The sequence below is a fragment of the Zonotrichia leucophrys genome, chromosome 3 (genome assembly GCF_028769735.1).
Source record: "Zonotrichia leucophrys gambelii isolate GWCS_2022_RI chromosome 3, RI_Zleu_2.0, whole genome shotgun sequence".
Taxonomy (NCBI): domain Eukaryota; kingdom Metazoa; phylum Chordata; class Aves; order Passeriformes; family Passerellidae; genus Zonotrichia; species Zonotrichia leucophrys.
In genome coordinates, this window is record NC_088172.1 from 36,066,049 (window position 1) to 36,091,808 (window position 25,760).

General features: G+C 41.0%; 2 protein-coding genes across 4 annotated transcripts; one reads left to right on the top strand and one right to left on the bottom strand.

Moving 5' to 3' along the window:
- The first annotated feature begins 93 nt into the window (after positions 1 to 93).
- Positions 94 to 17,324, top strand: GCFC2 (GC-rich sequence DNA-binding factor 2). Of its 3 annotated transcripts, XM_064707814.1 has the most exons (19): positions 94 to 502; positions 1,665 to 1,772; positions 3,183 to 3,344; positions 3,904 to 4,122; positions 5,084 to 5,163; positions 6,082 to 6,197; positions 7,905 to 8,091; positions 8,567 to 8,690; positions 9,353 to 9,418; positions 9,955 to 10,033; positions 11,242 to 11,354; positions 12,100 to 12,299; positions 12,708 to 12,858; positions 13,132 to 13,253; positions 14,405 to 14,481; positions 14,668 to 14,734; positions 15,447 to 15,593; positions 15,945 to 16,069; positions 16,400 to 17,324. In XM_064707814.1, the coding sequence occupies exons 1-19, from the start codon at positions 130 to 132 to the stop codon at positions 16,512 to 16,514; spliced, it is 2,631 nt and encodes an 876-aa protein (XP_064563884.1). In that variant the 5' UTR covers positions 94 to 129; the 3' UTR covers positions 16,515 to 17,324. The 3 variants fall into 3 exon arrangements, with proteins under 3 accessions (XP_064563884.1, XP_064563885.1, XP_064563887.1); XM_064707815.1 differs by lacking the exon at positions 9,353 to 9,418; XM_064707817.1 differs by lacking the exons at positions 14,405 to 14,481; positions 14,668 to 14,734; positions 15,447 to 15,593; positions 15,945 to 16,069; positions 16,400 to 17,324 and adding an exon at positions 14,259 to 14,378.
- A 515-nt stretch (positions 17,325 to 17,839) lies between these two features.
- Positions 17,840 to 23,170, bottom strand: MRPL19 (mitochondrial ribosomal protein L19). Its single transcript, XM_064707818.1, has 6 exons — positions 22,906 to 23,170; positions 22,583 to 22,694; positions 20,918 to 21,036; positions 20,243 to 20,377; positions 18,932 to 19,113; positions 17,840 to 18,187 (listed from the first exon to the last, which is right to left on the bottom strand). The coding sequence occupies exons 1-6, from the start codon at positions 23,153 to 23,155 to the stop codon at positions 17,972 to 17,974; spliced, it is 1,014 nt and encodes a 337-aa protein (XP_064563888.1). The 5' UTR covers positions 23,156 to 23,170; the 3' UTR covers positions 17,840 to 17,971.
- Positions 23,171 to 25,760: the final 2,590 nt, after the last annotated feature.

Below are 25,760 nucleotides of genomic sequence, written 5' to 3' on the forward strand. Positions count from 1 at the left end.
CCTCCGTCCCTCCCAAGCTCCCGCCCAGCCGCGGGCGGGGCGCGCCGGGGTCACCGCGCGTGCGCGCCGGGCCCCACGTTGGGATCGCAGCGGTCCCGGTAGCGGTCCCGGCAGCGATTCCCGGCAGCGATGTTCCGCCGTCCCCCGCGCAACTTCCGCGGCCGGCGGCGCGCAGCCTCCAGCGGCAGCAGCGAGAGCGAGCCGGAGCCACAGGCGGAGCCACAGCCGGAGCCGGCCGCAGCCCCGTCCCCGGACTCAGCCTCGTCCCCGGACTCGGGCGCCAGCTCGCCCTCGGAGCGGGAAGCGGAGCCCTCGGAGGCCGAGGGCGGTCCCGGTGGGGAGCGGGCGCTGCCCGCGGAGGAGCCGGCCCGCAGCCCCCGCGGGCGGGCGCGCAGAGCCAGGGCGGGCCCGGGCCCGGGGCAGCGCCAAGCCGGGGCCGCAGCGGGGCCGGGCCGGGCCGGGAAGGAGCTGCTGAGCTTCGGCGGCGAGGAGGAGCGGGAAGGTGAGGAGGGATCGAGTGTGTGTGAGCCGCAGGGCACGGCCCGGGGCTCCGGGAGCGGAGGGGCTCTGCCCAGGGCTGCCGCCTCAGTGAGCCCCTCCTGGCTCTCGCTGTAAACACAGCCAGCAGTGCTCTGTCAGGGGAAGGGCTCTCGGGAGGGTTTGCACGGTAAACCCGGACTAAAACCTGGGCTGGGCCTGGTTAGTCTGGAGAAGACAGAGAGCTGGGCTCATCAGTCCATCTAAACATCTCGAACGCGGGTGCGAGAGTATGGTGCCGGACTCTGTTCGGTGATGCCCGGCAATAGGATGAGGAGCAATGGCCACAAACTAAAACACAGTAAGTTCCACCTCAACACGAGGAAGAACTTTTTAGATCACGGGTGGCAGAGCACACGGGTGCACACGGGTGGCAGGAACAGCTGCTGAGGGAGTCTCCCTCTCTGCAGGCATTCCAAGCCCACCGGGACACATTCCTGTCTCACCTGTTTCAGGTAACCCTGCCCTGGCAGAGGGGTTGGCCAAGGGGATCTCCAGAGGTCCCTTTCAACCCTGACAATTGTATGACTCTGTTAAAACTATTTTGGCAATTACTTACATCCATGTTCTTTCGGCTGAAAACACCTGAAATCTTAGAACTGGAGAAAACCAGAGAGAACAAGTACTGTGTGCTTCCATGACTGAACAAGCTTATGATGAACAAGCTTAAATAAATGAAACTTGAATGTTTAACTGACACTTCTGGGCTGTTACTGTTGTGGTTGATGAGAAGACATCAACCTTGGTGGGGACAAGCTGCAGAGAGACCCTGCATTTCAGCAGTGCAGTGTTGCTGTGTAGAGGAGGCTGAGCTGCAGCTTTCACCTAAGAGGTGATAGATCATGAGTGATTAAGCCACTGTAATATTTAGAATTAATCCAGCCAGAACTGAAAGACTGGACATAGATAGTCCTTAGTGCCATGGCCTTGTTGACATGTTGGTGTTTGGTCACAGGTTGGATTTGATCTCAGAGGTCCTTACCAACCTAATTGATTCTGTGATTCAGAAGTTATGCTGTGCACATGTAGAGTTTACATGCACTTTTGTATGCAGTACATACATATATGTGTGTGTATATTGTTGGCTTCATGAATGTTACTCAGAATCACTTTGTTTTATCTGGTAGGTGAAGAGTTTTTTAAAGTTAAAAAGCCATCCTTCAATGAAGTAACCTTTAGAATTAAAAAGAAGGAAAGCTTACTGCCTGCACAGACAGAAGCTGAAGAAAGCAAAAGTAAGTACTTTTTTAGTTAAATATTTTTTGAAATACATGAAGAGTGATGTAAAAATAGTGCTGTTAGATGTTTTTTGCTTGTTAATTGAACCCAGAATTATACTTACAGTGTTAGTTTACAGGTTTATAATTATGATGTATTTGTGCTGAAATTATTTTCAGTTTGACCTTGGTAAAAGTTTATCAGAACCTGAAGGTTGCTCTTGAGAAAACCTGATTACGCAGAACCATGAACATCAAAGTTAACAAAGTTTTGATAAGTTTATACCTCAGTATCGTATATTTCAAACTATGGGCCAGGTATTCACTGCTTTTGCTGTCAGATTGCAGTTTGATCTGCGTATTGGCATTGAGGGAAAATGTGAGCTTAGTAGCATTTTGTCTGATGCAAGTTAATGCAAACAGTATTAAATTGTGTGCTCTTACGGTATTTAAATGTTTTCATTGAATTCAGTCAATAGCCTAGATTATTCTGGTAGTTTCCCTAGTTCCATTGAAATACAGTTGCCCAGAGAGGCTGGGCTCCCCATGCCTGGAAGTGTTCCAGGCCAGGTTGGATGGGGCTGTGAGCACCTGGTCTAGTGGAAGATGTCCCTGCCCATGGCAGGGGAATTGGAACTAGATGATCTTTAAGGTGCCTTCCAACCCAAACCATTCTGTGGTAACTCTCTTGTTTGAATATTTGGAGTTTGTGTGTTTTAGAAACAAGTGCATCTAAAAGTTCTCTTTATGTATTCCCCTTTTGACACCTCTGTCAATTCACAGGTATACCATATTTGCTAATGTTAGATGAAAGTAAATTAGATTGAGATTGGGCAATAATTCCCTTTGAGGTTGTGATTCAGCTGAGATAGTAAATTTTCTTAGTAACTTATAAAAGCATACCATATTCTTATAAAAGGTGGTACATTCTGTTGTTCAGTAATCTTATGATTTACTGAAAGTGGAGTGGCAGATGAAGAAGAATCAATATTTTTAAAGCATTTGATAATAACTGGAGACAAGATAGATGTAAATGTTTATAGTTTAACTAAGATTGCTTTCTAAATGCAGTTTTTCAAGTCAAGAATCCAAATACGCTGTGAGCAATCAGAATATTAATTAGTTGTTATCTGAGAGCTGATCTCATTGCTTTTGTGCATGTAAATACACTCTGTGTCTCAGAAGGGCTTGGAGTCTTTCTGTGGGAAGCATCATCAAAGATGCTTTTATTCAATACAAGAATTGGCTTGTAAGTGACTCTCTTGGAATGTTAAAATTTGACATGTTTTGATGAGAACAGGTGGAGATAGACAAGTCACCAGTCTTTGCAGCAAGGTGTAAATAATTTCTGGTGACCAGTTATGGCACATAATATTCCAGCAGCTGAAACTGAAATAATGGATCGTACTTTTTTCCCCTGTAATGAAGAAATCAGTCAGTTGGAGCCTGGAGCTGGCAACACCAAAGATATTCATGAAGAGGATGAGGACAATGAGGATGAAACTTATTCTTCACTGAATGAGGATTACAACAGCTCAGATTCTGAAAATGAATCCAGCTCTCCACAGAGGGGGAAGGATTTATCACCAGGTTAGTTCCCTAGTTTTTTTTTTTTTTTTTCCCAAGAAAACTATTTTATTTTTTAAATAAATAATATTTATTTATTTCCAAGAAAACTATTTCTTTTTTTCCAAGAAAACATTTTGTGTTTGAAGGACATGACAAGTTAGGTGAGATGAGTTCCACTAAGCTTAAACCACCTAAGCTATGGGCATCTGTTTATCCTGAGTCAGGGCTACCCTTCTAGAAGAATAGTGGTTCCCCCACATTTTTAGTTGCAAACATTTGTTGTCTTTCTGTACTGGTTTTGGGAATGGAGCAGAAATTATAAGCCCTGGTTATAGAAGAAAGGCAGCAGAAAATTCCTCTTTAGTGATGCACAATTCCCTTCATGAGGTGAAAATAAAACCTCACTTTGAGGTTGAGAGCCACTTTTTCATCTTATATTCTACATGGCAGCCATTGTAGAAAACCATCTTGTGTTGTGTATCCAGGGTTGTGCAGTGGTGCTGAACAGTTGTGATGATTGGCGTTAGATACAGAGTGTTGCTTTTAGTCTTTTCTTAGATTTTCTCTCTCTTTGATGCAGGCGATATCCCCAGTGCAGCTCAGGTTGAGGCTGCTCGGAGGAAGCGTCACTTAGCCAGGACAGAGGCTGATTATCTTGCCCTGGATGTTTCAAACAGTGCTCAGGTCCCTCAGAGAAGAGGAAGCAGTGATTTGGAGAGTGAAGATGAGTCTGAAACAAAGAATCTTGATTTTGCTCCTAAAATGAGAACTCTTAGGCAGAGGATGACTGAAGACATGGGTGAGTTTGGGCTGTTTCTCCCAGAGGCTTTGTTTTAGTCTCTGGAGCCATGTGGGACTTGTCCAGTAAGGAGTGAGGCTTTGCTCCTCAGGGCTCTTGGAAAAAGGCTGTGCAGTTGGTACTTGAGGTTTATTTATATGGTCCATAAACCTGGTTTAGATCTCACTGGTGGTGGTGCAGGATACTTTGAGAACCATTTACAAAATTATTTTTTGCCTTGCTGACTGCAAAAAAATGGCCTTGTAAGAGGCACATTTACTGTGAATAAAGTTACTCCAAGTCCTGCCTCCTGCTTCTGGCCTGGCCTTCTAAGTGCTCTTCCTGCACTGACATTATAAATTTGAAAAATGAAAAACAAACAAACAAACCCTCACTCTAGCCCTTCAGAAGTAAACAAACCCACTGCATGCAAAACATAATTGGCTTTTTCATTGTTTTTATTCCCTTAGAGCTGCTTATAGTGTTGTTTATGAGGCACAGGTTTACTTAAGTATTTGGATAAGGGCTATAAGGTATGCATATCTATGAGCAGAATCTGCCATTCAGATTAATGCTAACGAGATGTTTTTGTATCTGTTGTTGAGTGTATGTTCTGGAATGTTCAAGGGTTTGTTGGGTGTCATGTCTTGGTCTATACTTACACTCTTGTTTACATGTATTATGCATGTAAACTTTGTTTTGGGAAATAAAACCAAGATGTTTGTGTGATTGCTACTGCAGTAGTAGTTGTCTGAGAAACAGTTGGGGAATTAATGTTACTGTGAATCCTAAAAATCCCAGTACCCTTTTCCAAGCCTTCCTTGCCTTTCAGTTTTGCAGTCTTCCATCTGCAGGTTTTTCATCTGCTGGTTTTTGTGTGTATCACTTCTCAGTGTTGGCTGGGAGACCCATTGTTGCTTTAGATGGAGGGGGAAAAATAAAGGGTGTAGTTGGATCTAATAACAGTTGTTTTGCCTTCCAGTGTCTCTGGGTGATGCATCAAGTGACGATGAAGCCAAGTGGGAAGAGCAGCAAATAAAGAAAGCTGTTAAACTCTCTCAGGTGACACACATGCTTTCCTAACCATTGGAAGTTGCTTTTTGCATATAGGCAAGAGAGATTGTCTGGAATACTGTTGTATCTTTGTTCTGCCCTCTTGTTAGGGAGGATCTTAGGAAGTTATTCCCCGATTCTTCAGGGAAAGATGATTAGAAATACGGGAAGATGACAATGAAAATCTGTAACCCCTGTCTGGCTGTTGAGAATCAGTGTGGTGGTGTCAGCCCCAGAGGCAGATACCTGTTGTGATAAGAGGTCACAAGAAGCAGAGAAGAAAATTCTGAACTCTGATTTTTTTGCTGCTGTGCAAGGGATCTTGAAAGCAAGAATATGCAAATGATACAAATGTTGCAAAGCAAAAATTATTTTTTTATTCTGCTAAATTTCTGTTGAGTGGCAATCTGAGAGCTCTCTTCACAGTTAAGGAGAATGCTGTCTTTTTCTCAGTAAGTAATTGGCAAAAACTAACTATATTCTGATATGCTGGAAGTTTTGGTTCTGGCTTGGATCACTTACACTGGATCAGACATAGGAGTATCTGAATAACTAGTTCTTTATTGAAGTCAGAATTGACAGTTGTAGAAATTTTTCCTATTTGGGGAGTAGAGGAATGAGAGAAAGTTACATCCTATTGAGACTATGTTCAAATCCAGTATGATCTTAGGTCCTCATGCTCCACTTGCTTATGGAAAAGTTAATTCTACTCTTCAGGATACAGCAGCAATTTATAGCTATAGACCTTGTTAGTTATGGATTTAATGCTTGAATTGATTGGGTTTTGTCTAGATTTTTTTGTGATTGAAATATATGTCTTTGTATCAGGTGTCTAGTATTCAAATGGTATGTCGTGATGATCTGTAGAGTTGCAAAGGGAGAAATTGTGTAAATGGTGTATTAAAAATTGACACTTAATTTTTGTAGGAAATTTGTGATGATGCCTCTGTGCGTAAACATCAGCCAACCAAACCCAAGTTTGATACCTCTGTTTCTCTACCACCTGTGAATTTGGAAATTGTGAAGAAGAGACTGACTGAAAGGTAACTCCTTAACTTACTAGTTGTTTGAGTTTTTGTCACAGAATGAGGCAACAGCTTTGAAGTCTTACTCTTTTTTCTGGAGTGTTGAGCTTTGTTTGGGTTGTTACCAAGTGTAATGATGTCTAATGGAGTACTACAAATTTTTTACTTTATGTGGCAATACTTTGTTTCAGGGAAGCATTTGGACTTTCCAAGAGTGTTTCTGTCAACTTGAACATTAGAACATAAATTCTTTTATTTGGCAGCAGCTTTTTATGGTTACTGGTAGTTCTTGACAGAAGCCTTGGCCTGTTTTCCCAGCAAGTAGAACTTCACTGCAGGCAGGTGGAGCTGGCACTCCCAATTCTCCTATGGTAGTTCTTATACCAGCTGCAAAAATAGCCCAGTATTTCCTAAAGCAGCCCAAGTTCTCTACAGCCTGTTCAGAACGTGCCTGGATCTTCTTCAGTTTTGTGCCAGGCTGTGACTTCTCTTGAGCAGCTCAGCTGCTGTGTGGGCAGCTGAAGTGGGCATGGGAACCTCCTGGAGCGTGTGTGGGAAGGACAGCTGGGGTCAGGCATCCCAAGGTAAGCCAGCCCCTGTCATCCCTCCCAGCACTGGGAAGCAGCTGTTCAGATAAGTTTAGACAAGTAACTTAATACAAGTGAAACATAAATTGTGCTGTGAGCTTGCACCAAGCTCTGTGTAATCTTTGCTTTGTACAGACCATCATTGCTGCATTTGTTTAGAGAAGTGAAACTAAGTTGGACTAAATATTTTTGTGGAATTGTGTGCTTTCTTAGCTTTAATCACCTGAAGGGAATTGATGTATAGAATTATGTACAGAATCAAATAAGAAAGCATAAGAATACAGCTGTCAAGAGTGGGAAATTTGTCTGGGAAACAGCAGGAAGGGGAGAGGGAGCATGTTTGGTGTAGGTACAAACCTGTTTTGTTTGTAGATGTTTTTAACATATTAAGGGTTGAAATAATATTTTTTCTTTTTAATTTGTAGCACAGTAGAACACAATAGCTTAGTTCATCTATTTTCTTTGGGAAGTGTTTAGTTCAGGGAGGTAAAATAAGTTGTGGTCTGTGCCTTGATTCTGTTACAGACTGCTCAAACTGAGCAAACACTTGGGATATGTAAAGAGGGAAGGGGTGAAAAAGAGAGAAAGCAGAGTTGTAGTATATGTAAATGTTTGTGTGCTACATGTCTGCTAGAGGCAGCTGTAGACAGAAGTTCTTGGTGTTTATCCCTCAGCAGTAAGAGTTGTCAGTTGGTTTGTGTTTAATAGTGAGCACATTGTGAATACTACAGGTACTTCTGTCCATGCAGCTTTTTATTAACTGGTATGGACATGTTGATGTGAGCTGTAGTTTTTACCAGATTACATTGGGTAGAATCTATTTAATAATGTGATACCACGGAATTTTGGCTTTTGTGGTTTTGGGAAGTGTGGTGTATTGAAGAGTCCAGGTAAAATACCTGTGGTGCTTTCCAAACCAGCACCATATAAATGACATTTGGGTCACAAAGCATGATGGTTGTTCCTACCCTGTAAATGTTGGCATGGGTAAATCTTTCAGTGCTGCTCAGGTCAAATGCAAGTGCTGTTATTGGCACAGGCAAAGATTTTGTATGTGATTATAATGGGAGAAATGTTTTGGAGTGCATCAGCTGTTAAGATGGCAATAGTTCTGATTGTCTGGGTTTCTCTCTTTTAGGATAACATCCTTACAGGATGTGCACCGTGCCCACCAGAGAGAGTATGAAAAATACATGGAGGATATTGAGAGCACAAAGATGTCTGTCCAGGAGCTGGAGAAGTCTTCAGATGCAGCTTTGAATTACAAATTCTACAGGACCATGAAAACATATGTAGAAAACTTGATAAACTGTTTGAATGAAAAAGTATGTATATTTTCCTCTTTTTTTTTTTTAAAGATGATAAAGATGTATTCTGTCAGTGAAAAATGAGAGATACCACCCAGTTAAAAATCAGTTCTATCAGAATCAAATTTAATTTTAATTTAATTTTGTGTCACTTCGCAGTTGTGAGTTTCTTCAGGTAACTTTAAACAGAAGACATGTTAGTGAATACATTTTCTTCAGTGGTTAGTGCCTTAAAAGCAAGCTGCAGTAAAACAAGGGACACCAGTGGTGTCCTGGTGAACTCTTTTGTATAAAGTCTTAGTCCTTTATGTGTAACTGGCACATAGTTTGTGTTTTCAGCCTGAAAACTCCCATGACCAGGAACTTACTTGTCAATCTATGATACTTCTGTTCTAATTTCACAGCCATACAAAAAACCCATGGATGTTGGTTTTTGTTCATTCTTGTGATATTTAACCAATTGAAAGCCTGGTTGGTGTTTGCTGTGTTGCAGCTGAAGGACATTAATGAGCTGGAATGGGCTGTGCATGCCCTCCTGCAGCAACGAGCCGTGAGAGTATCGAAGCGAAGGCAGGAGGAGCTGAAAAATGAATCTGCTTATATTCAGCATCTGACAAGTTAGTACAAAGTTCAGATTTTCACTGAGAGAATAACTTCTGTCTTTGAGCAGAAATACAGTTCATTTTTTGGTTATGATTTTAATTTTCACCTTTGATCCCCTTTCCCCTTCCCATTGTCAGTAGATGTGTTATATTGTACCTCATTTGAAATTCTAACCTCAGTAATGCCCATGACACTTTTTCTCTGGCTTAATTTCTCTAAATATAAGGTGACCAAGTACCTTGTCAATTTTTAATTGTTCAATTTCCCATCAATATTTAAAAAGAAAAATGGGAGTCAGCTTTCCAGTAGGTTTCAAGTTGGAGAAAGCTTGCTTATTACTGAATTCTGTGAATGTCTGAAAAAGCTGAGTGTGTAATTCGCAGCATCACTTTTACCTGAGGGTGTCTGTAAGGCTATGTGTGTGCCCAGATTGGGGATTTCAAACCAGGAGGTGACACCAATGTCACAGAATATAAAGAGAGATGCTACTCTGTGTAAGGGTTTTATCTAAAAGAAAACTGTGTTTCAATCACTGTAGGAAAAATTAGTACAGTTTTCTCAGCTCATATTTTCTTTCCTCACTAAGGTATTGTTTATATGCTGTGTGAATCTTTAGCTGCTGCTATTTAAAAAACCCAAACAAACCAGACCTCCAAAACCCTTTAAAACTGTTCAGGCAAAGCTGAGAGCAATCTGCTTGGAGCTGCTGGGAACAGATGGAGGGCAGATGCACTGGATCCTGGTAAATACTAAATCATATGGGTTCAGTCTTCTCACTTGAGGGGATAAACTGCTGATGAGAGAAAGTAGCAGCCTGGATGGTTTTGTAAAATGGGGTGGCAAACTGACAACAGGTGTAAGGAGAGAAGGGTAATGCCATAATAAGAATTGCTATTGAAATGATTTTACCTCCAGCTCATTACAACTGAGACTGCACTTAGATGTTTAGCAGCACATAGAATTGTTTTTTATATTCCTAATTATATTTAATATAGTGGAAAGGCTGTTTTTTCTTACATGATAGTACTTCAGTAGTAGTACACCCTTTCTCTTTGACATGTTTTGCACATCAGCCAGTTATTAAGGCTACAAAGAATTCACTCTGATTTACTCTGGACACTGTTAGAGTTTTGATTAGATTTGTTCTTTTGTTGTCTATTTTCCAAATTTAAAAAAAAACAATAAAACAATAGAAGGAGATTCTTTGTTTCCTGTTTGAAAATAAAACAGGAACTTTAAAAATGTACCACTTTATTTTTGGCTGTTTCTGTCTTACAGGTGGGAATGACAAACCAGTGAAAAGCAAATTGGAAGGTGGTGAGAAGACACAAGTTCTGGAAATGTGTGAGCATCGAAGGTAACTCTTACACAGAGGTGCACTTAACTCTGATAAATGTGCTGTGCACTGACTTCTGTCATTCCTGCAGTCATGAATGTAAACCTGTAGGGTTACTAAATGAGATTACACTAAAAATACTTCAGTATTTGCTTTCCAGAACTTGAAGTACATGGAAGCCATTATGCTATAATGTCATTCTCTTCATATTGATTTGAACCTGAATGTTAATAGAGCTGGATATTTTAAACTAAAAAGTGTTAAGTGAGACAAAATTGTGAGGGGAGCTTTTTTCTTCCTATTTTAATTAATAATATTATTAATTTTTACAGAAATGTATTTTTATCTACTGTATAAATAGCAAAATTGGGCAGAATTGTTTCTGCTGGAGAGGTGATGGTGAGTGAAGCAAATCAACCTCTAGCCCCAGGTCTACTGTCAGTGTAGGTCAGACAGATGCTACATTTTTGATGTTACAGTGTTCAGAGATTGGTACCATTTTTTAAAAAATATTATTGGGAGCTTTGAAAGTTTTATAGTTGGTACCTCAAGTCATAACTATACTTTGAAGCAGCAAGTACCTTGAAATTTTACTGGAGGAAAGGTGGTGTAATAAGAATAACTTCCTCTCAAAGTAGTTAACTTTTAATGCTAATTGATAAGAATAACTGTTTAAAAGTATTTATGCAATATTACTTCCATATTATTTATCATTTTCCTGTGGTAGAAATTCGAGCCATTGATTTTGCAGCCTGTTTCTCTTGATGCCATGACAATAGTTTTTGGAGCACCACTGGCACGTGGGTGCTATCACCTTTTTCCTGTGGGTTATTGAACAAGTGATCTGGGACTGGCAGGACAGTCTGAGAGCTCAGTAAATACACACTAAACTGTCAGACAGGATCCAGTTCAACACCAGATGCTCCGGTGGGATGAGTTGTTAGCCTCATCAGTGGTGATGAAGTGTAGGGAAGGTTATTGCATGGCTCATGGGGGAGGTCAGAGATGTTGCTCTAAGCTCTTGGATGTCAGTTCCCAAATCCCCTCCTCTTTCCACAGTTTAGGAGCCCTTTTGGTTCTGTAGTCACTGTTGCTCCCGCATTGCTTCTCCTCAGGCTGTTGTTCTCATGACTTGTTTTAAGTACATTTTTTGAAGTTGGATTATTTCTTTAAGCTGTCTCCTGCAGACACAGGAGAGATAACTCATCTGGGTTCATTCCCAAATGCAGGGCTTGCAGGCGGCAGGTGAGGGAGCACTCAGGAGAAGGAGATCACCACGAGGGCTTGTCCAGTGATGAGGAGCTGACTCCCACAGAGCTGGACGAGTTCCAGAAGAGCAAAGGTTGGTGATAGTCTTTATGTGGTTTCCTAGAACAAGATCTCTTTTTGGTATTTCTTTAATGAATTTTTTAAGGAAAAGTAGAGGAATACTTCATTTGAGTTCCATGTTTTTATTTGCACACTGTAGAAAAAAATGCACCCAGGCAGTTCTGACTAATGACTTGGGAGGAGTGAATGAATGGTTGTAGATTTCTTGTGGTGTCAGTTATGTGGTGGCAGCACTCTACATGGCTTTTTAAACTAGAGGTTAGCTCTGTCAGATTCTGCCAGAGGTGATCTGGCAGTACTCAGTGCAGTGCTGCAATATGTTTTGTACAGTCAATTTATTTCCTGAAGCTGGAGTGTGAATTAAAGGTTGCTTACAGTGTTTTAATTATCTTCAGTGAATGGATGAAGAGGAGAGAAAGGTATAATAACTTTTCTTAACATAACGGCAGAAGGATTTTCATGCCTGAAATTTTATCATTCTGTAACAAAGTTTGAAATACAGTGGTTATATAAATCTGTGAAAAAGGTCATGAGCAAACTTACCTTTCCTTGGTATTCTGACACTATTTTTCTCTACAACTGGGTTCTTGTGGGAGCTGCTTTTAAACCATTTCAATGTCAGGTGTGTCAAAGATAAATAACAAATGCAATTCTCATAAAAATATCTCTTATGTCCTATAGATGCATAAACCCTTCAGCTTATGCCTCAATAAGTTCTGTGATTGTTTCTTTTTATTCCCAATGAATATTATCCATAGATAACGTTTTAGAGGATAGTAGGAAAATCTTTGAAGATGTACATGCAGATTTTTGTGACATCAGAAAAATCCTGTTGAAATTCCAGGAATGGAAAGAGAAGTTTCCTGACTCTTACTGTGATGCTTACATCAGTTTCTGCCTGCCTAAGTTATTAAACCCATTGATCAGAGCTCATTTAATAAGTTGGAATCCTCTTGAGGTGGGTGCATCAGCTAACATTTTTGTTAAAAATTGTATCTGTGTGTGTATGATGTATTAATATGAAGAATGATTTTTTTTTCCTATACCTAGCACAGTGAATTAGAAATTAAGAAACCTAGTGTGTTGTCTCAAAAACTGAATCATATTGTGGAATATTGTTAACTTTCCCCTTTCCTTTTACCTCCAGCCCCTTTTACACCTCCTGTAAAAACAGTTCTCCTGGGTTCTTTGAAGACACTTGAAGAATCCCACCCATTAAATTGTAGCTTTAAAACTAGTTTTGCTCTTTTGGCCCATTCAGTGATGAGGGTGAAGCTGAAATTAAGTGGGAATTTGGGTGCTGCTGGATTGAGCTTTTCTGTTAATGCTGACAGCTGAACGACTAACAGGATTCATCTTTCAGCAGAATTTTACAGAGTTGGAAGAGATGCCCTGGTTCAGAGCCATAGAAGAATTCAGCGATGCAGAAAATGTATCTGAATCAAAAAGAGATGATGATCATGATAAAGAAGTTTTGCCTAGAGTGATTGAAAAAACTGTTCTTCCCAAAATTACAGGTATGATAAGATTGTATTGAAATCATTCACTGCAGCTACACAATCAAACCTTAAATAAAAATGATAATATCAAATAACGTCGGTGATATCACAATGCTCTAAGATGTAACGATTGTGTAGTTCCACAGAGTGGGGCTGAGGTGGCCTCTTCAAAATTATTGTGGGAGGCTGAGCTTTTTATATGTTTACTTCTGTTACATTGTAATGGCTTGAAACTGGGGCAGATAAGTAACTTGCATATTATGAATGAAATAAATTCCTGTTTTTTTTCAGCATTTGTGAAGAGCGTGTGGGATCCTTTATCTACTTCACAGACAAAGAACCTCGTACAGCTTTGCAGTAACATCTTTGGAAAACAAATCCTTGCCAAAAACGAGTCCAGCCGAGCAAGAGAGGTAAAAGCTGTGGTACCGAGAAAGGGGAACTTCACCCACTGTGTACTTCTATGTGTGCTCCTGTGGGCACTGAGGACATTCTCCTGAAGCTGTTTGGTTCTGATTTCTGTTTTGTTTTGCCGCTTAGATGATTTAACAGTTAAACTTCCAGCTCTCTGATGCTCTCCTTGTTGAAGATGATGAGGCAGAAATCAGCTGCTGTCAGTAGAAAAATTCTGCCTGTATCTATCCAGAATCTGTTTGTGGGTCTAATCTTCCCTCACTGCAGTAACAATGATTTGCATTTAATTATCTTTTCAAATTTGAGCTTTATAGGCTAGTAATGCTTCAGTGGTGCATCCCTTAAGCTTTTATTTATAAAGTAGGCCTAGAATTTTAAAACTTGAGAATCCCCTAAGGTTAGTTACTTGGTGAGGAGGAAAACTACTATGTAATCCTAGCAATCCTTTAATAATTACTTTTATATACACAGTCTCTCTAGGAAGCCTTTCTTAGCCTGATTCTGGATTTATTCTGATGTTAAATCAGGAAGTTTATCTAGTGAAAATGGGATGGATTAAGTGCTGAAACGGGATGGATGTTTGGGCTCTGAGTATGAAAAGAAATATTTTAAAGAAAATGTTTATGCCTTCCAAAGTTTGCTGTTTTGAAACCATGGCCTAAAGTCAAGTGATACAACTGATCTTAGCAAGAATTTAAATAAATAGGCTTGAAAAAAAAACTAGGTGGCAATCTATGGCACCTGAAAACATGTTGCTCAAAAATGCATGCTATCCTAGCTATGGTGATTTTTCTTTACATAGAATTTAACATATTTTAATGGAGATCCATGTGTATAACTTGCTTTGGTTTTAATCTGTACAGTTTTCTTGCTGCCTTGCAGATTAATGTGCAAAAACAGGCCTCACCTAGGGATATAGCTTAGGGATATAGCAAAACCCTCTAGGCTAAGCCTATAGATAATTACAGCTGTGATTTGTCTGCTGTTTCTATTTTTTATTCAAGGTCTCAATGTGTGTTATATACAAATGGCAGCTGCACTTATCTCTGAGATATCAGACCTCTGGATGAACTAAATAACCTTTGAGCTTGTTACAAATGGAATATGAAGGCTTTCTTCTGAGGACACATTAATAATTCTTTTTTAATAGGATTTGATGAACACGGTTGTCCTAAGAATGAAGAAATCTGTAGAGGAAGATGTCTTTATTCCTCTTTATCCTAAAAGGTAAGCTAACCCTCTGGCTGTCTTCAGTTTGGATTTTTTTTTGGTTCCTCTACCTTTGTCCCCTGCAGATGTAGATGAAATACTGTAGACATCCATATCTGAGAGATCAGATATCTGTTTATCTTCCTTTAAATCCAGCAAAAAATAATCTTTATTTTAACTTTTTATTTTTCTTCCCATGACCAGCACTGTGGAAGACAAGTCATCACTACGTTCAAAATTTCAAGAGAGACGGTTTTGGTCAGCTGTTAAGGTAGAGAAAATAGGGCTGGATTTGTTTTGTTTGTCCTCTCTCAAATTCATTTCACTGGAAACATTAACATCCCAGACCATATTTCAGTTTTCCTGCTATTCATGTTGCCTGTCCTCCTCCTTGGCTCAGAGCAGGTTAATTTTCAGGTAGCTTAACCTCAAGGTGTTTTACCTTCACAAACACAGCCTTACACCAGACTCAGAAATGACAGTTGTAAGGATTTTTAGTGATAGAGACAACAGAAAAAACCCTCAGTGCCTAATAATACTGATGAACTACAAAAAAACCTTTGTGATGCCACAAACTGTAGCATCATCATGTCATAAGGGACAGTCTGTGTGTCGTCTTGTCCTGAGCAGTTGATGTAACTTTTTCACTTCTCTCTTTGCTTCTCTGACAGTTTGCTTAGTTGCCTTCTGTACTTAGCAAATTGTTAAACCCCCTAGAAGGGTAAAAGTTTCTTCCCACCCTTGGGAGGTCATGTACAGACATACAGATAGATGCACTTGTAAAATTAATTAGGTTATTTACTCTATGCAGTTTATTAGTGGCTAACTGACCAGAAGTTTGAAGAGTGTAAATTCTAGAGTTTGAGGATTTGTACTGGATGCACGTATTACCTTTCTATGTTTTTCTTTTATGAAACTTATAAGAGTTTTGGCACACTGAGAGCTAGCAGCTCTACAGATTCTTTGTTTCTGCATTACTGCAGCTGCTCTCCAACGTTGTTCTTTGGGATGGGATTGTCCAGGAAGACAAGGTCCGTGATTTGGGCCTGAGCAAGCTGCTGAATCGTTACCTTCTGCTGAACATCCTGAACACACCTCTAGGGCCAGATACCATCAAAAAGTGTAATAAGGTAAAAGATAATGTTCGTTCCAGGAGGGTGTATGCTCAAAGCCTTTTGATTTTCATGAAGAGGGGCCAAAACTGAATTCCAACTGAAGATGGAATATTTAAAAACAAAGAAAATGTAAACATATAAAATATTATTTTTTTTCTTTTAACAACCTTGCTGCATAAGACCATTTTAGAGCAAATATTGTCTGTAGGTTCTTAAGCATAACTACTTAGAGAGATAATCAATGTTGGTTTAAAGGAAAAAACATGCTAACAATGACTGAACCTGCCAGAAGGTTCCTGTCAGAAATAATGTGACTTGGTTATATTGAAATGCTTGTTAGACTTTTTCCAAATACTGTGTTAACAGGTGGTTGCATGCCTCCCAGAAAGATGGTTCCAAGATCTCAAGGGTGGATCAACTCTCCCTGAATTACTGAACTTCAGCCAGCACTTGCTGCAGTGTGCCCGTGCGCTACACAAGGACAACCACAGGTGATGGATGAGACTGTCCTTGAGATTCAAGTGCTTCCCCAAATACTTTGTGTTAAAATTTTTTAAAATTCCTTAAACACCTTGTTATTTGACACTTTAAAGTATGCTCATGTCATGTATATATATATATATATATACCTAAAAGAAAAGATGGAGTCTAACGTAAAGGAGCACTTGAGCAGTCCTTGTTTACTGTGAGAGTTTGAGATGGTTGACATTGTGTGCTGTTGATGATCAGGATAGCCAAGATCAGGAAACAAAAATTATAGTTTAGACAGGTTAATAAAAGTGCTGCTATATTTTAATTTTTTTTTTTTTATTCTTAAATAGTGATGAAACAAAAGAAGTTCTTCTCCTGCTGGTGAAAATTGGAGCTTTGCATATTGTAGAAGACTTCATTGAAGAGCATAAGCTTGAACACTTTAAAGCAATGATTGGGAAATAGAAAGTTTTGAAGGAATGCTTACATTACTGAAACAAGCCACAGTGAACCAGTTCTAATATGAAATTTAATTAGTGGATCCTGCCTACTCAGAGGTAGTGGTAGTCACTCTCTTGGTATTAAATACATGAGGTGTTTTTTCAAAATGTCTTTTACAGCCATCTACTCCTAGATTAGGGAATATTTAGAAATTGCAGTTGTCAAAGCATTGGTTCAGGCATTCTAAAATGTGTGACAGTGCTTTAGTGCTGTATCCTTCTTGAATGGAATCCTGCAAACTTGTGCCTGTGAACTTCACCACTGCTGGCCAGCAGACAGCTTGACAGGTTATTTTCAGTATTAATTGCCAAATACCATTCTGACTCTGCAGTCACTGAGCTCTTCTGACTTGTGGCCCACAGGGATTTTTGGTGGGGTTATTGTTCAGCCATTCCTAGTGAAAAGCATTCATGATGCCCCTGATACAGAAACAAGGGGGGTCAGTGTGCAGGTAAAGAATCAGGATTTTCATCACAGACACTGTGATAACAGAACAACTTACTTTCTAGTAACTGGAGTTCTAGAAATCTCCCTTTGCTTCCCAGTAAGCTCTACAGAACTTTACTTCTTCATCCTTATTAGGATATTATTTCTAATGTTTTGTAATTTTGTATATTTGCAATAAATATTGTTACAGAATAACAGGGATGTTTCATTGTAAAAATTGTAATGCATCACAGAATCTATGTTTGTGACTATTTCTCCAAAATCTTCTGGGAATAGAATTTAACTCTTGTAGACTTAATCTTTACGCCTTCTTTTTATATTTTTTTTAAGTTAAAAAGATATTTTTGTAAAATATTTTAATTGTAAATAGGTTTGATCAGTATTACAGATGAAAGATTAAAAATAATTTGGTTTGTTTTTGAAAATAAAATATTTTACTGTGGTAATGACTCTTACAGCTCAGTTCTTTAACATGTGACAAAATGTTTTTAAGTTGTATGAAAAAAAGCCCCTCCAGCTCCACTAACTTACAGCAGCTTCAGGACTTATGTTGCAAATAATGCTTTCTAATAATCAGTTTCTGCTGTTTTCCATCTCAGAATGCCAACAAAAATGCAACTGCTGATCAGCAATCACCACAAGCTCATGATCTCATTGCTTTTCCCTTGTTCTGCTTTGCCTCATCCCAGCCTGTCTCTAGCACCAGCCTTGTGCCATGACAAATATGTAATTGATGTTCTGTCACAATTTAGCTCTGTAGATGTTTGTTTCTGGAAGAAAGATTCCTTGTAATGACTTGTAGGCGTTGAGAGGGCAGTGGACACTTGAGCCACAGAAATCTGTTCATGCTGAAATCTGGAAAGGTTAACTTTATTGTTGCTTTGCCCATCTATATACAAAACTTGACAACAGATCATCCATACAGTAAACTAAAAATATTAATTTTCTCAGGAATTCTAGAGTGCAAAATCCCATTATTTTTCAAGTTCTTCACTCAGTTCTTTCCGAATCTTTTCCTCTATTTTTGAAGTATCATATTCTCTCAGCATGTCAAACTCCAGCCATGGCTGGCTCCATTTCTGTGCTGCTTTCATTTTATGTTCTGGTAGCTCGAACTTGATTCCTTTTATATTGTATTTGGGTCTTTCCCACCGTTTTGACCATGGTTTAGGTTTCATTCGTACCTGCACCTAGAATGAAAGATTAAAAATTTTTAAAACCCCAAAACAATAAAAAGTACTGAGAGAGTAGATTTTTTATTATCTTAGCAAAAGGTGACAACTGCTGCTCTAACAGGAGGAAAGTAAGAGAAAACTGACGAATCTGTCAGTGTATTTAGTAACTACTAATTTATGATTGTTATTATAGTATCTTGTAACACTTTTTAATTAACACTGTCTTGATTTATCACAGAGTCCTTAACTGAAACATAAACTGAAGCTAACTCATCTTCTCTAGTTTTGCCCCTTATTAAGAAAAAAATAAAAGTAGCACGAGAGGGAAAGGGAGGAATTGCCACACTGAGTTTCTACACAACACTAGCAGGGTCTGATGGTTTCTGGATCTTCCCCAAGATGCAGATTTTAGGTGACTCTTCCATCTTTCTTACCTTGCTTCCTGACACCAAGCACTCCTGAATCACTAACTACATTAACAAAAACATTCCTGTAAGAAAAGCTTTCCCTTCTGCACAGTTCTACAGAGGAATGTGGAGGCTGCTCCTTTTTGTGTATCTTCAAAATGAACTCCAGAGGATGGTAGGTGTTTACATTCTCACCATTCTTTCATTATAGAAAATAGCACAAAGACTTGCAAGATTTTATCTACTTTTGTCACCCTGATGTAGCAAAGAGCTGCTCCAGCCTGCCAGGATAAGTCATAAATAGAAGCTGTAAACAATGCTGTGCTTTGCCCCTGACACACATGGCTCCTACCTTGTTCACAGGGATTTCCTCGTGCTCCATGCGAGGCACAGGTTTCATGTTGACATCGACAGTGCTGTACTCGGGGAGGGCGTCCCGCAGGTACATCAGGTTATCATCCAGCCTCTTCTCCAGCTTCAGCACCTCGATGGCCTGGATGCGAGGGCTGTACAGTTCATAACAGATTTCAACCCCTTAGAGACAGAAAGACTGCTTTAATGCAACAAATTCAGGAGCAGAATTGCTTCAGTTACACATTTCTGTATCATTGCAAACTGCTGTTTAGTCCTCAGAGCACTGCAGTGCTGTGTGCAGTTGTGATTGTACTTGTGCACTGTGTCTGCACATTTCTTTGTAAATCAAATCTTTGAAGCCATTCTGTATAAGAGACTTGAATTAATTTAAGGAAGATGAGCTTGGGTTTTCAACTTTATTTCCTTTTGGTTACAATGGCTGTTATTCATGCACCTCAGTGTAGGTGTAGTGTGTATGAAGAGACACCCACCCCTTTCATATTTGCCCTCAGAACTCCACTATTTGCACTGCCCCTGATTTTGTCATAATCCAGAATATGAACCTGTGATAAAACTCTTCTAATCTGTTGCTTATTAAAACAGTTCACACCTACATCCCTAGTTCATGAAAACACACAGTGCTCAAACTGGGCAGGTATTAACATAAACCCAGGCTCAGACATAAGCACAACCTTCACAAAATGTCTAAAAATTACTGTGCAATTCCATACCTTCAAGTACAGAGCATATCAGCATTTCTGTGTACTCAGTTTTAAACTTGCACACTACTCTAACAGGCAGATTCATACTTTCACTTCAATCTGCTGTTTTCCTCCCCACAGACTCAATTTCTACAACATAACACATTTTTTGCTGAACACTTGTGTCACAAGACATATTTTATGAAAAATCCTTTCGTTAGGATCTTTTCTCCTGAGAAGCTGAGAGGCCTCAGAAACAAAATGTAAACAATGATTATCTGCTGTTGTGGAATGCAGGTGCATCTTTGATTGGTCTCATGTGGTTGTTTTTAATTAATGGCCAATCACAGTCTGGCTGTCTCGGACTCTGGTCAGTCACAAGATTTTATTATCATTCTTTTTTATTCCTTGCTAGCCTTCTGATGAAATCCTTTCTTCTATTCTTTTAGTAAGGTTTTAGTATATAATTTTTTAATATAATATATATTATAAAATAATAAATCAGCCTTCTGAAACTGGAGTCAAGATTCTCATCTCTTCCCTCATGCTGGGACCCCTGTGAATACCACCACACACTTGCAGCACAATTAGCACATCTGCAGCCCCACCTTGGTCTTCTATGACATTGCGGAGGACAAAGGTGGCGCCGAGCCCGGTCCCTCCCCTCTGGATGCAGATCCCCACAAAGCGGCTGCTTTTGTCACCGGCCAGGGGATTCGCAGTCGTCACGGCCAGTATACTGCCTGCCAGAAAATGAATTAGAATTAATAGCTAGTATGTTAATTTAATGTGTTCATAAACAGTTAGTATGTGCCAAAATGTGGAAGGAATCAGGCAAAGTGCCTCAATTCAGGTGCATTTTGAAAATACTTTTGCTTCCCATCAAAACTGCCAGAAACAGAAAAAACTGCAAAGGTGACCTGAATTAATATAGCCTGATACTGCAGGTTAACTGCAAACTTTCTTCACCTTTATTTTTTGCTCTTCCCAATCCAAATTGAATATAATTAATCTAATGTATTTTTTTTCCTTAGCTCTACTGGTAAACCATATGCTCAAGTGCCAGGATTGAAAAATATCCACATAAGGATCACATTAGGATTACTATTTTAATTAATCAGGATGTAAATATGAGATTAAAATATGAAGTGTTACATATAGAAACACATCCAGTTGATCTAACACACTTGAGACTTTATGTTTTATGCTATTCTACATATGACCACACCCCACACAATGTAAAATACTGCCAGAATCACAAAAGTTTTAGTGCTGACACTTACCAACATAGAATTCTGGGATGTTGAAAACTTTTCTTCTCTGTATCATATCCCTTCTTTCTATGTAGTATTTAAGAGGATCTTTTCTCCCTCTGGGAGGTATAAATTCAGGGCTCAGGAACCTGTAAGAAAAGCCAAACTTTTAGAAGTATGAAACAAAAGCATTTGCATAAAAAATATGAGACAATTTCAAGTACTTGGCCTAAGAATTACTAGCTGTTGCCTTTTCAGAGATATGAACTGCAGTTCTCTGAAGTCACCAATTTTATTTAGTTTTGATGTCTAAAAGGATTTTTTGGTGGGGTTTTGGGTTTTTATGTGGCTTTTTTGTTGTTGTTCTTTTGAACAGATTTTTTCCCAAACCAGTAATACGTGTTGGTCTCAGAGGAGCTGACTGAAAGAGGCCAGTTCAATTAGTGCTGTCACAGCTTAGAAACAGGTTATTTCATGGTTTAATTGTAATCACCATGACTGAAAACTTACTATTTGTTGTCCTTAATAACAGATATGGAAGAATCTATTCCAGTTTTCACAAATTGATTCTGCAGGACACACCACATAAATGTCCTTTTGTGTTACAGAAGCTTAAACAGACGGGTAAAACTATTTTTTGCTACTAAAAAATTAAACCATGCCGAAGAATTTCCCCATTAACCTCAGTTATTGACTGCACAGCTGAGTGCATATTTCTTGACATTGAGTGAGAACCATTTCCAAGAGATATTTGGATGTGCTCACTCTGGTTTGGATGGCAAGACCACATGCCCTCAGAGCAGACAGATGAAGGTGAACTCAATTCAGTTGTACAGATGCATCTTAAAAGTCCTGGATCTGGCCAGGAGAGAAGTGCCCAACAGAGAGGAGGACAAATGCAAATCTGCCCTACAAACTTTATGGGGCTGTGGGGGCAGCAGAGGTTCTGGCTGGTGCTGCTGCCCACAGGCAGCAAACAACACCAAACCTCCTCATGATCTTCAAAGTGAGGTTTTGGAGGGGGCAGATGAATAATACAGTGCCACCACTTTTCCCCCAGACACAGCACTGCACTATAAACCACTGGGTCATTTAAAGCTGTGCAAATTTGGTTTAAAACCCAGGCAGGTTGTGGATGCCCCAATCCTGGAGGTGTTCATGAACAGGCTGGATGGGACTTGGAGCAAGCTGCTCTAGTGGGAGGTATCCCTGCCCATGGCAGGGGGTGTTGGAATGAGATGATCTTTAGGTCTCTTCCAACCCAAACCCTTCTGTGATTCCATGAAATGGGTTGAGGTGACATCAAAAGTACCCAGAATGAGACATCTCATGAAGGCTACCAGAGATATCAGGTCCCTGTCACAACCAGCACTGAAGTCCAAGGCAAAGGCAGACACAGGACCTGTGTCACTGTCACAAAGACATGCCTTTAACAGACATGATCTCCCACATTAACCCCAAATCTGCAAAACTATTTACTGCTCTATGGTTTTTTTTCCATGTTTCATTGCTTTCAGGAACTCCAGAAACAGTATTTTAAGGTGCTTTGAGCATATTCCAACTCAAATGTCTTTGCTAGAATTTTACAAACTGTGTTGTTTTTTCTTTTTTGTTATAGTAATTCCTTGATTCTTTAAGTGAGTGCTCACACAGTGAGAGCCCGAGCACGGCAGGTGAGCAGCGGGACACCCTCACCTGCTCTCCTCCTTCTTCGTCTTCCTGTCGATAATGACGGGCTTCGGAGGCGGCTGGAATTTCGGTGGCTTTCCATCGCTGCTCCCTCGATACCCCGATAAAGAAAAACACCCTGTAAAATACAACAGAACGTTTAACACACCCGTGATTTCAAGTTTAACCTCTCCCCACCAAAGCAGGGCATGGCACCACAACCCGCCCGCCAGGCCAGGAGCCTCCTCCCCCCCGCTCTGTGGGCCCGGGAGGGCAGGAGGAGGGCGCGGGGCCCGGGAGAGGATCGGAGGAGGCTCGGGGGTGAGGGCGAGGGCCCGGGAGGTGCTCACGGCCGGGCAGGGCGATGGCGGCACCCCTCGACACCAGCCTCCCACAGGCGGCCGCCATGACAGCTGCGGCGCGGCCGCTACGGCGAGCGCGGGGGGACAAAGCGCGGCGGGACGGAGAGCGGGGACGGTGCCGCCTCACGGGGCGGTGCCAAACTGGAGCAGGTTTGGGTGGGATAGCGGGAGGGAATTCCTCGCTGAGAGGGTGGCGAGGCCCTGGAACGGGCTGCCCGGAGAAGCTGTGGGCTTCCATCCCTGGAAGCGTTCCAGGCCGGCTTGGAAGGGGCTGGTTTTGTGGGAGGTGTCCCTGCCCCAGGCAGGGGCTGGAAGGGACGTTACATCCCAGCCCGTTCTGTGATTTGGGGATGAAGGGGAACAGAGCGGCCCCTTTCGCCTCCACCCCTCAGGGCGATTCGGGGGTGGCAGGAGGCCCCAGAGCAGGGGAGAGGGGCAGGGGCTGGCCCTGGATGCGGAGCTGGGGCTCCCGGTGCATCCCCGGCATCATCACAACTCAGCACAGGCACACTGTAGGAGCTCCTTGGACATCACAGAGGTTATGAATTCACCAGAGGTTATGAATTCTGGCTTTGCCACGTGAAAGTGGTGGTGTGTTTTCCAGGAACACACTTCTGTGTGTTTTCATGATAAAAGCACTCAACTAAAATTTTTTTTCGAGGCCATTCTGTCCATAATTCAGATATCCTGCAGTCCCAGTGCTTTTCACCAAGATTAGTTTAGAAATTATTATATGCAAAAGTACTGTTGAGATATCTTTAATATGTTTGTGTCAGTCAGGTTTCCTTGGCCATCAGTCTGGATTCAATTAGTGCCTACAGAGGCAGGAGGAAGGTGAATTGTAAATGCAGGTCTATAAATAACACCCCGCAGTTTAAACTTTGCAGAGATTCGCTTCAAAATATCCCTGACCCCATGAGCTAATTAGATCCATCATGTTATCCGTGATGTTCCCCCAACCTTATTGTTTGCAGATGACTGCCCAAGCCCCCTCATTAACACGAATAATTTCCTACTTTGTGATCTGGTGCTTGGCTTCTCAACTGTGCTTCAGCAGACGATAAAATGTGTAGAAAACAAGTCACAGGTTTCTGTAATCTGGTTAACAGCTAGTTAATCAGCAAGACATGGATGGGACAGAAGAGGGCACTCTAACTCTTAAAATACAAAAAAATCTCCACTACTGAGCGCACACACTCCTCAAGTTTAATTTTTTTTTTTTTTTTAATGTTCTTATCCGTTATGTGAGCACTATTAAAAAGGTATCATAATATTTTTCAGGGGGCGAGGAATCATCATGTAGGGGTAATTCCAATACCTTAATGGTGATTGAGGAGATAACAAAATAGCTGTGAGGAGATAAAATAGCTGTAAGGAGTTGTGTGGGCTATGACTTGGGAAATTACAGATTTGTAGCTCACAACTGTCTTTATGGAAGAGAATTGGATGTTTCAGTGTCAGGGAGTCACTTTTAACTCCCTGACTGACCACTTTGGATTGCAGGCTAACAAAACCACTCTGATGGGCTGGAACTGCCCTGAGCTCAGGGAACTTCCCCTGAGGTGCCCTACAGGGCCTAGAAACTTGTCCCTGTGTATTTCCCAATTCCTGCATGGGTTGTTGAGGCACCCTGGCATCAAGGCACTGGAACATGTGTTGTTTGATCTCTTTTTCAGGAACAGCTTTCTTGAGTTTGAAATGCAGGGGCAAGACACTCCCCTCGAGTTTCTTCATTCTGTCACATCAGACAGAAGGAGAAGGGCTGCCTCCCTATTCTTCTTGCCTATATAACAAAATCTATGAGAATATGAATCGCTTTACTGTCACTGGGATAGGGTGAGGCTCATAAATGAAAGGCATCACTGTTCTCAGGTGATACAACAAAGGAGGGCAATAAAGATGGTGAAGGGCCTTGGGGGGAAGCCCCATGAGGAGTGGCTGAGGACACAGCTTGTGCAGCCTGGAGAAGAGACTGAGGGGAGACCTCACTGCAGTTACAACTTCTGGTGTGGAGAGAGGAGAGGCAGAGGATGATCTCTTCTCTCTGGTGACCAGTGACAAGCCCTGAGGGAATGGCCTGAAGCTGTGTCAAGGAAGGTTTGGGTTGGATGTTAGAAAAAGGTTTTTCCCCCAGAGGGTGGCTGGGCGCTGGAACAGGATCTTCCCCAGGGAAGTGGTCACAGCACCAGCCTGACAGAGTTCAAAAAGTATTTGGATGATGCTCTCGGGCACAGGATGGACTTGATGATCCTTGAGGCTCCCTTCCAACACAGCTTATTCTGTGATTAAACAGACTTTGGTACTTCTCTGAATTAATTCTGACTGAGTTAAACTTATTTCTAGTCCCTCCTGTCCAATCCTGGGGATGCTCACTTATGGTTCCTTACTACTCAAATCTGAGTTTCTTTGGGAAGGAAAGCAGGACAGGTAGTAAATGGTGCTTAGCCTGATCCTCTCTCATCTGTGGAAGTAAAATGTGACCAAGATCTTCCATTGAATGCCCTCCTTCATGTTAGTGTCTTTGAAGTCTCCTCCCTTATTTCAACACCCTTCTTGAAGTATTTGTTTCAAAACTGAACATGGCAGTTCAGCAGTGCTCGCAGTCACCCCAAACACCCTCAGTTATCCAGCTGGACAAACAGCCACCTCCAGCCTATTTTAAACCCAAATCTCTTTTGACATCAGCATTTCAGTGTCTCCCTCCCTTGATGTATCAATAAAGTCAAGAGATTCTCTCCCAGGTCAGCAGTACAACTGATCCTTCTTTGCACTGCCTTGGTAAAGATTTCACTGAACGATGGTCCTGCTCATTAGAGGAAAAAAGGCCAATGTTTAAGGAGGAA

What these genes read in the sequence shown, in the direction of transcription:
- GCFC2 (XM_064707814.1), top strand. Translation starts at nt 130, where the DNA reads ATGTTCCGCCGTCCCCCGCGCAACTTCCGCGGCCGGCGGCGCGCAGCC. An exon ending in AAGCTGTTAAACTCTCTCAG is followed by an intron (nt 5,164 to 6,081) that starts GTGACACACATG and finishes TAATTTTTGTAG; the next exon opens with GAAATTTGTGATGATGCCTC. An exon ending in TTATATTCAGCATCTGACAA is followed by an intron (nt 8,691 to 9,352) that starts GTTAGTACAAAG and finishes AAAACTGTTCAG; the next exon opens with GCAAAGCTGAGAGCAATCTG.
- MRPL19 (XM_064707818.1), bottom strand. Translation starts at nt 23,155, where the DNA reads ATGGAAGCCCACAGCTTCTCCGGGCAGCCCGTTCCAGGGCCTCGCCAC. An exon ending in CGCCATCGCCCTGCCCGGCC is followed by an intron (nt 22,695 to 22,905) that starts GTGAGCACCTCC and finishes TGTATTTTACAG; the next exon opens with GGTGTTTTTCTTTATCGGGG. An exon ending in AGGAAATCCCTGTGAACAAG is followed by an intron (nt 18,188 to 18,931) that starts GTAGGAGCCATG and finishes CTTTCATTCTAG; the next exon opens with GTGCAGGTACGAATGAAACC.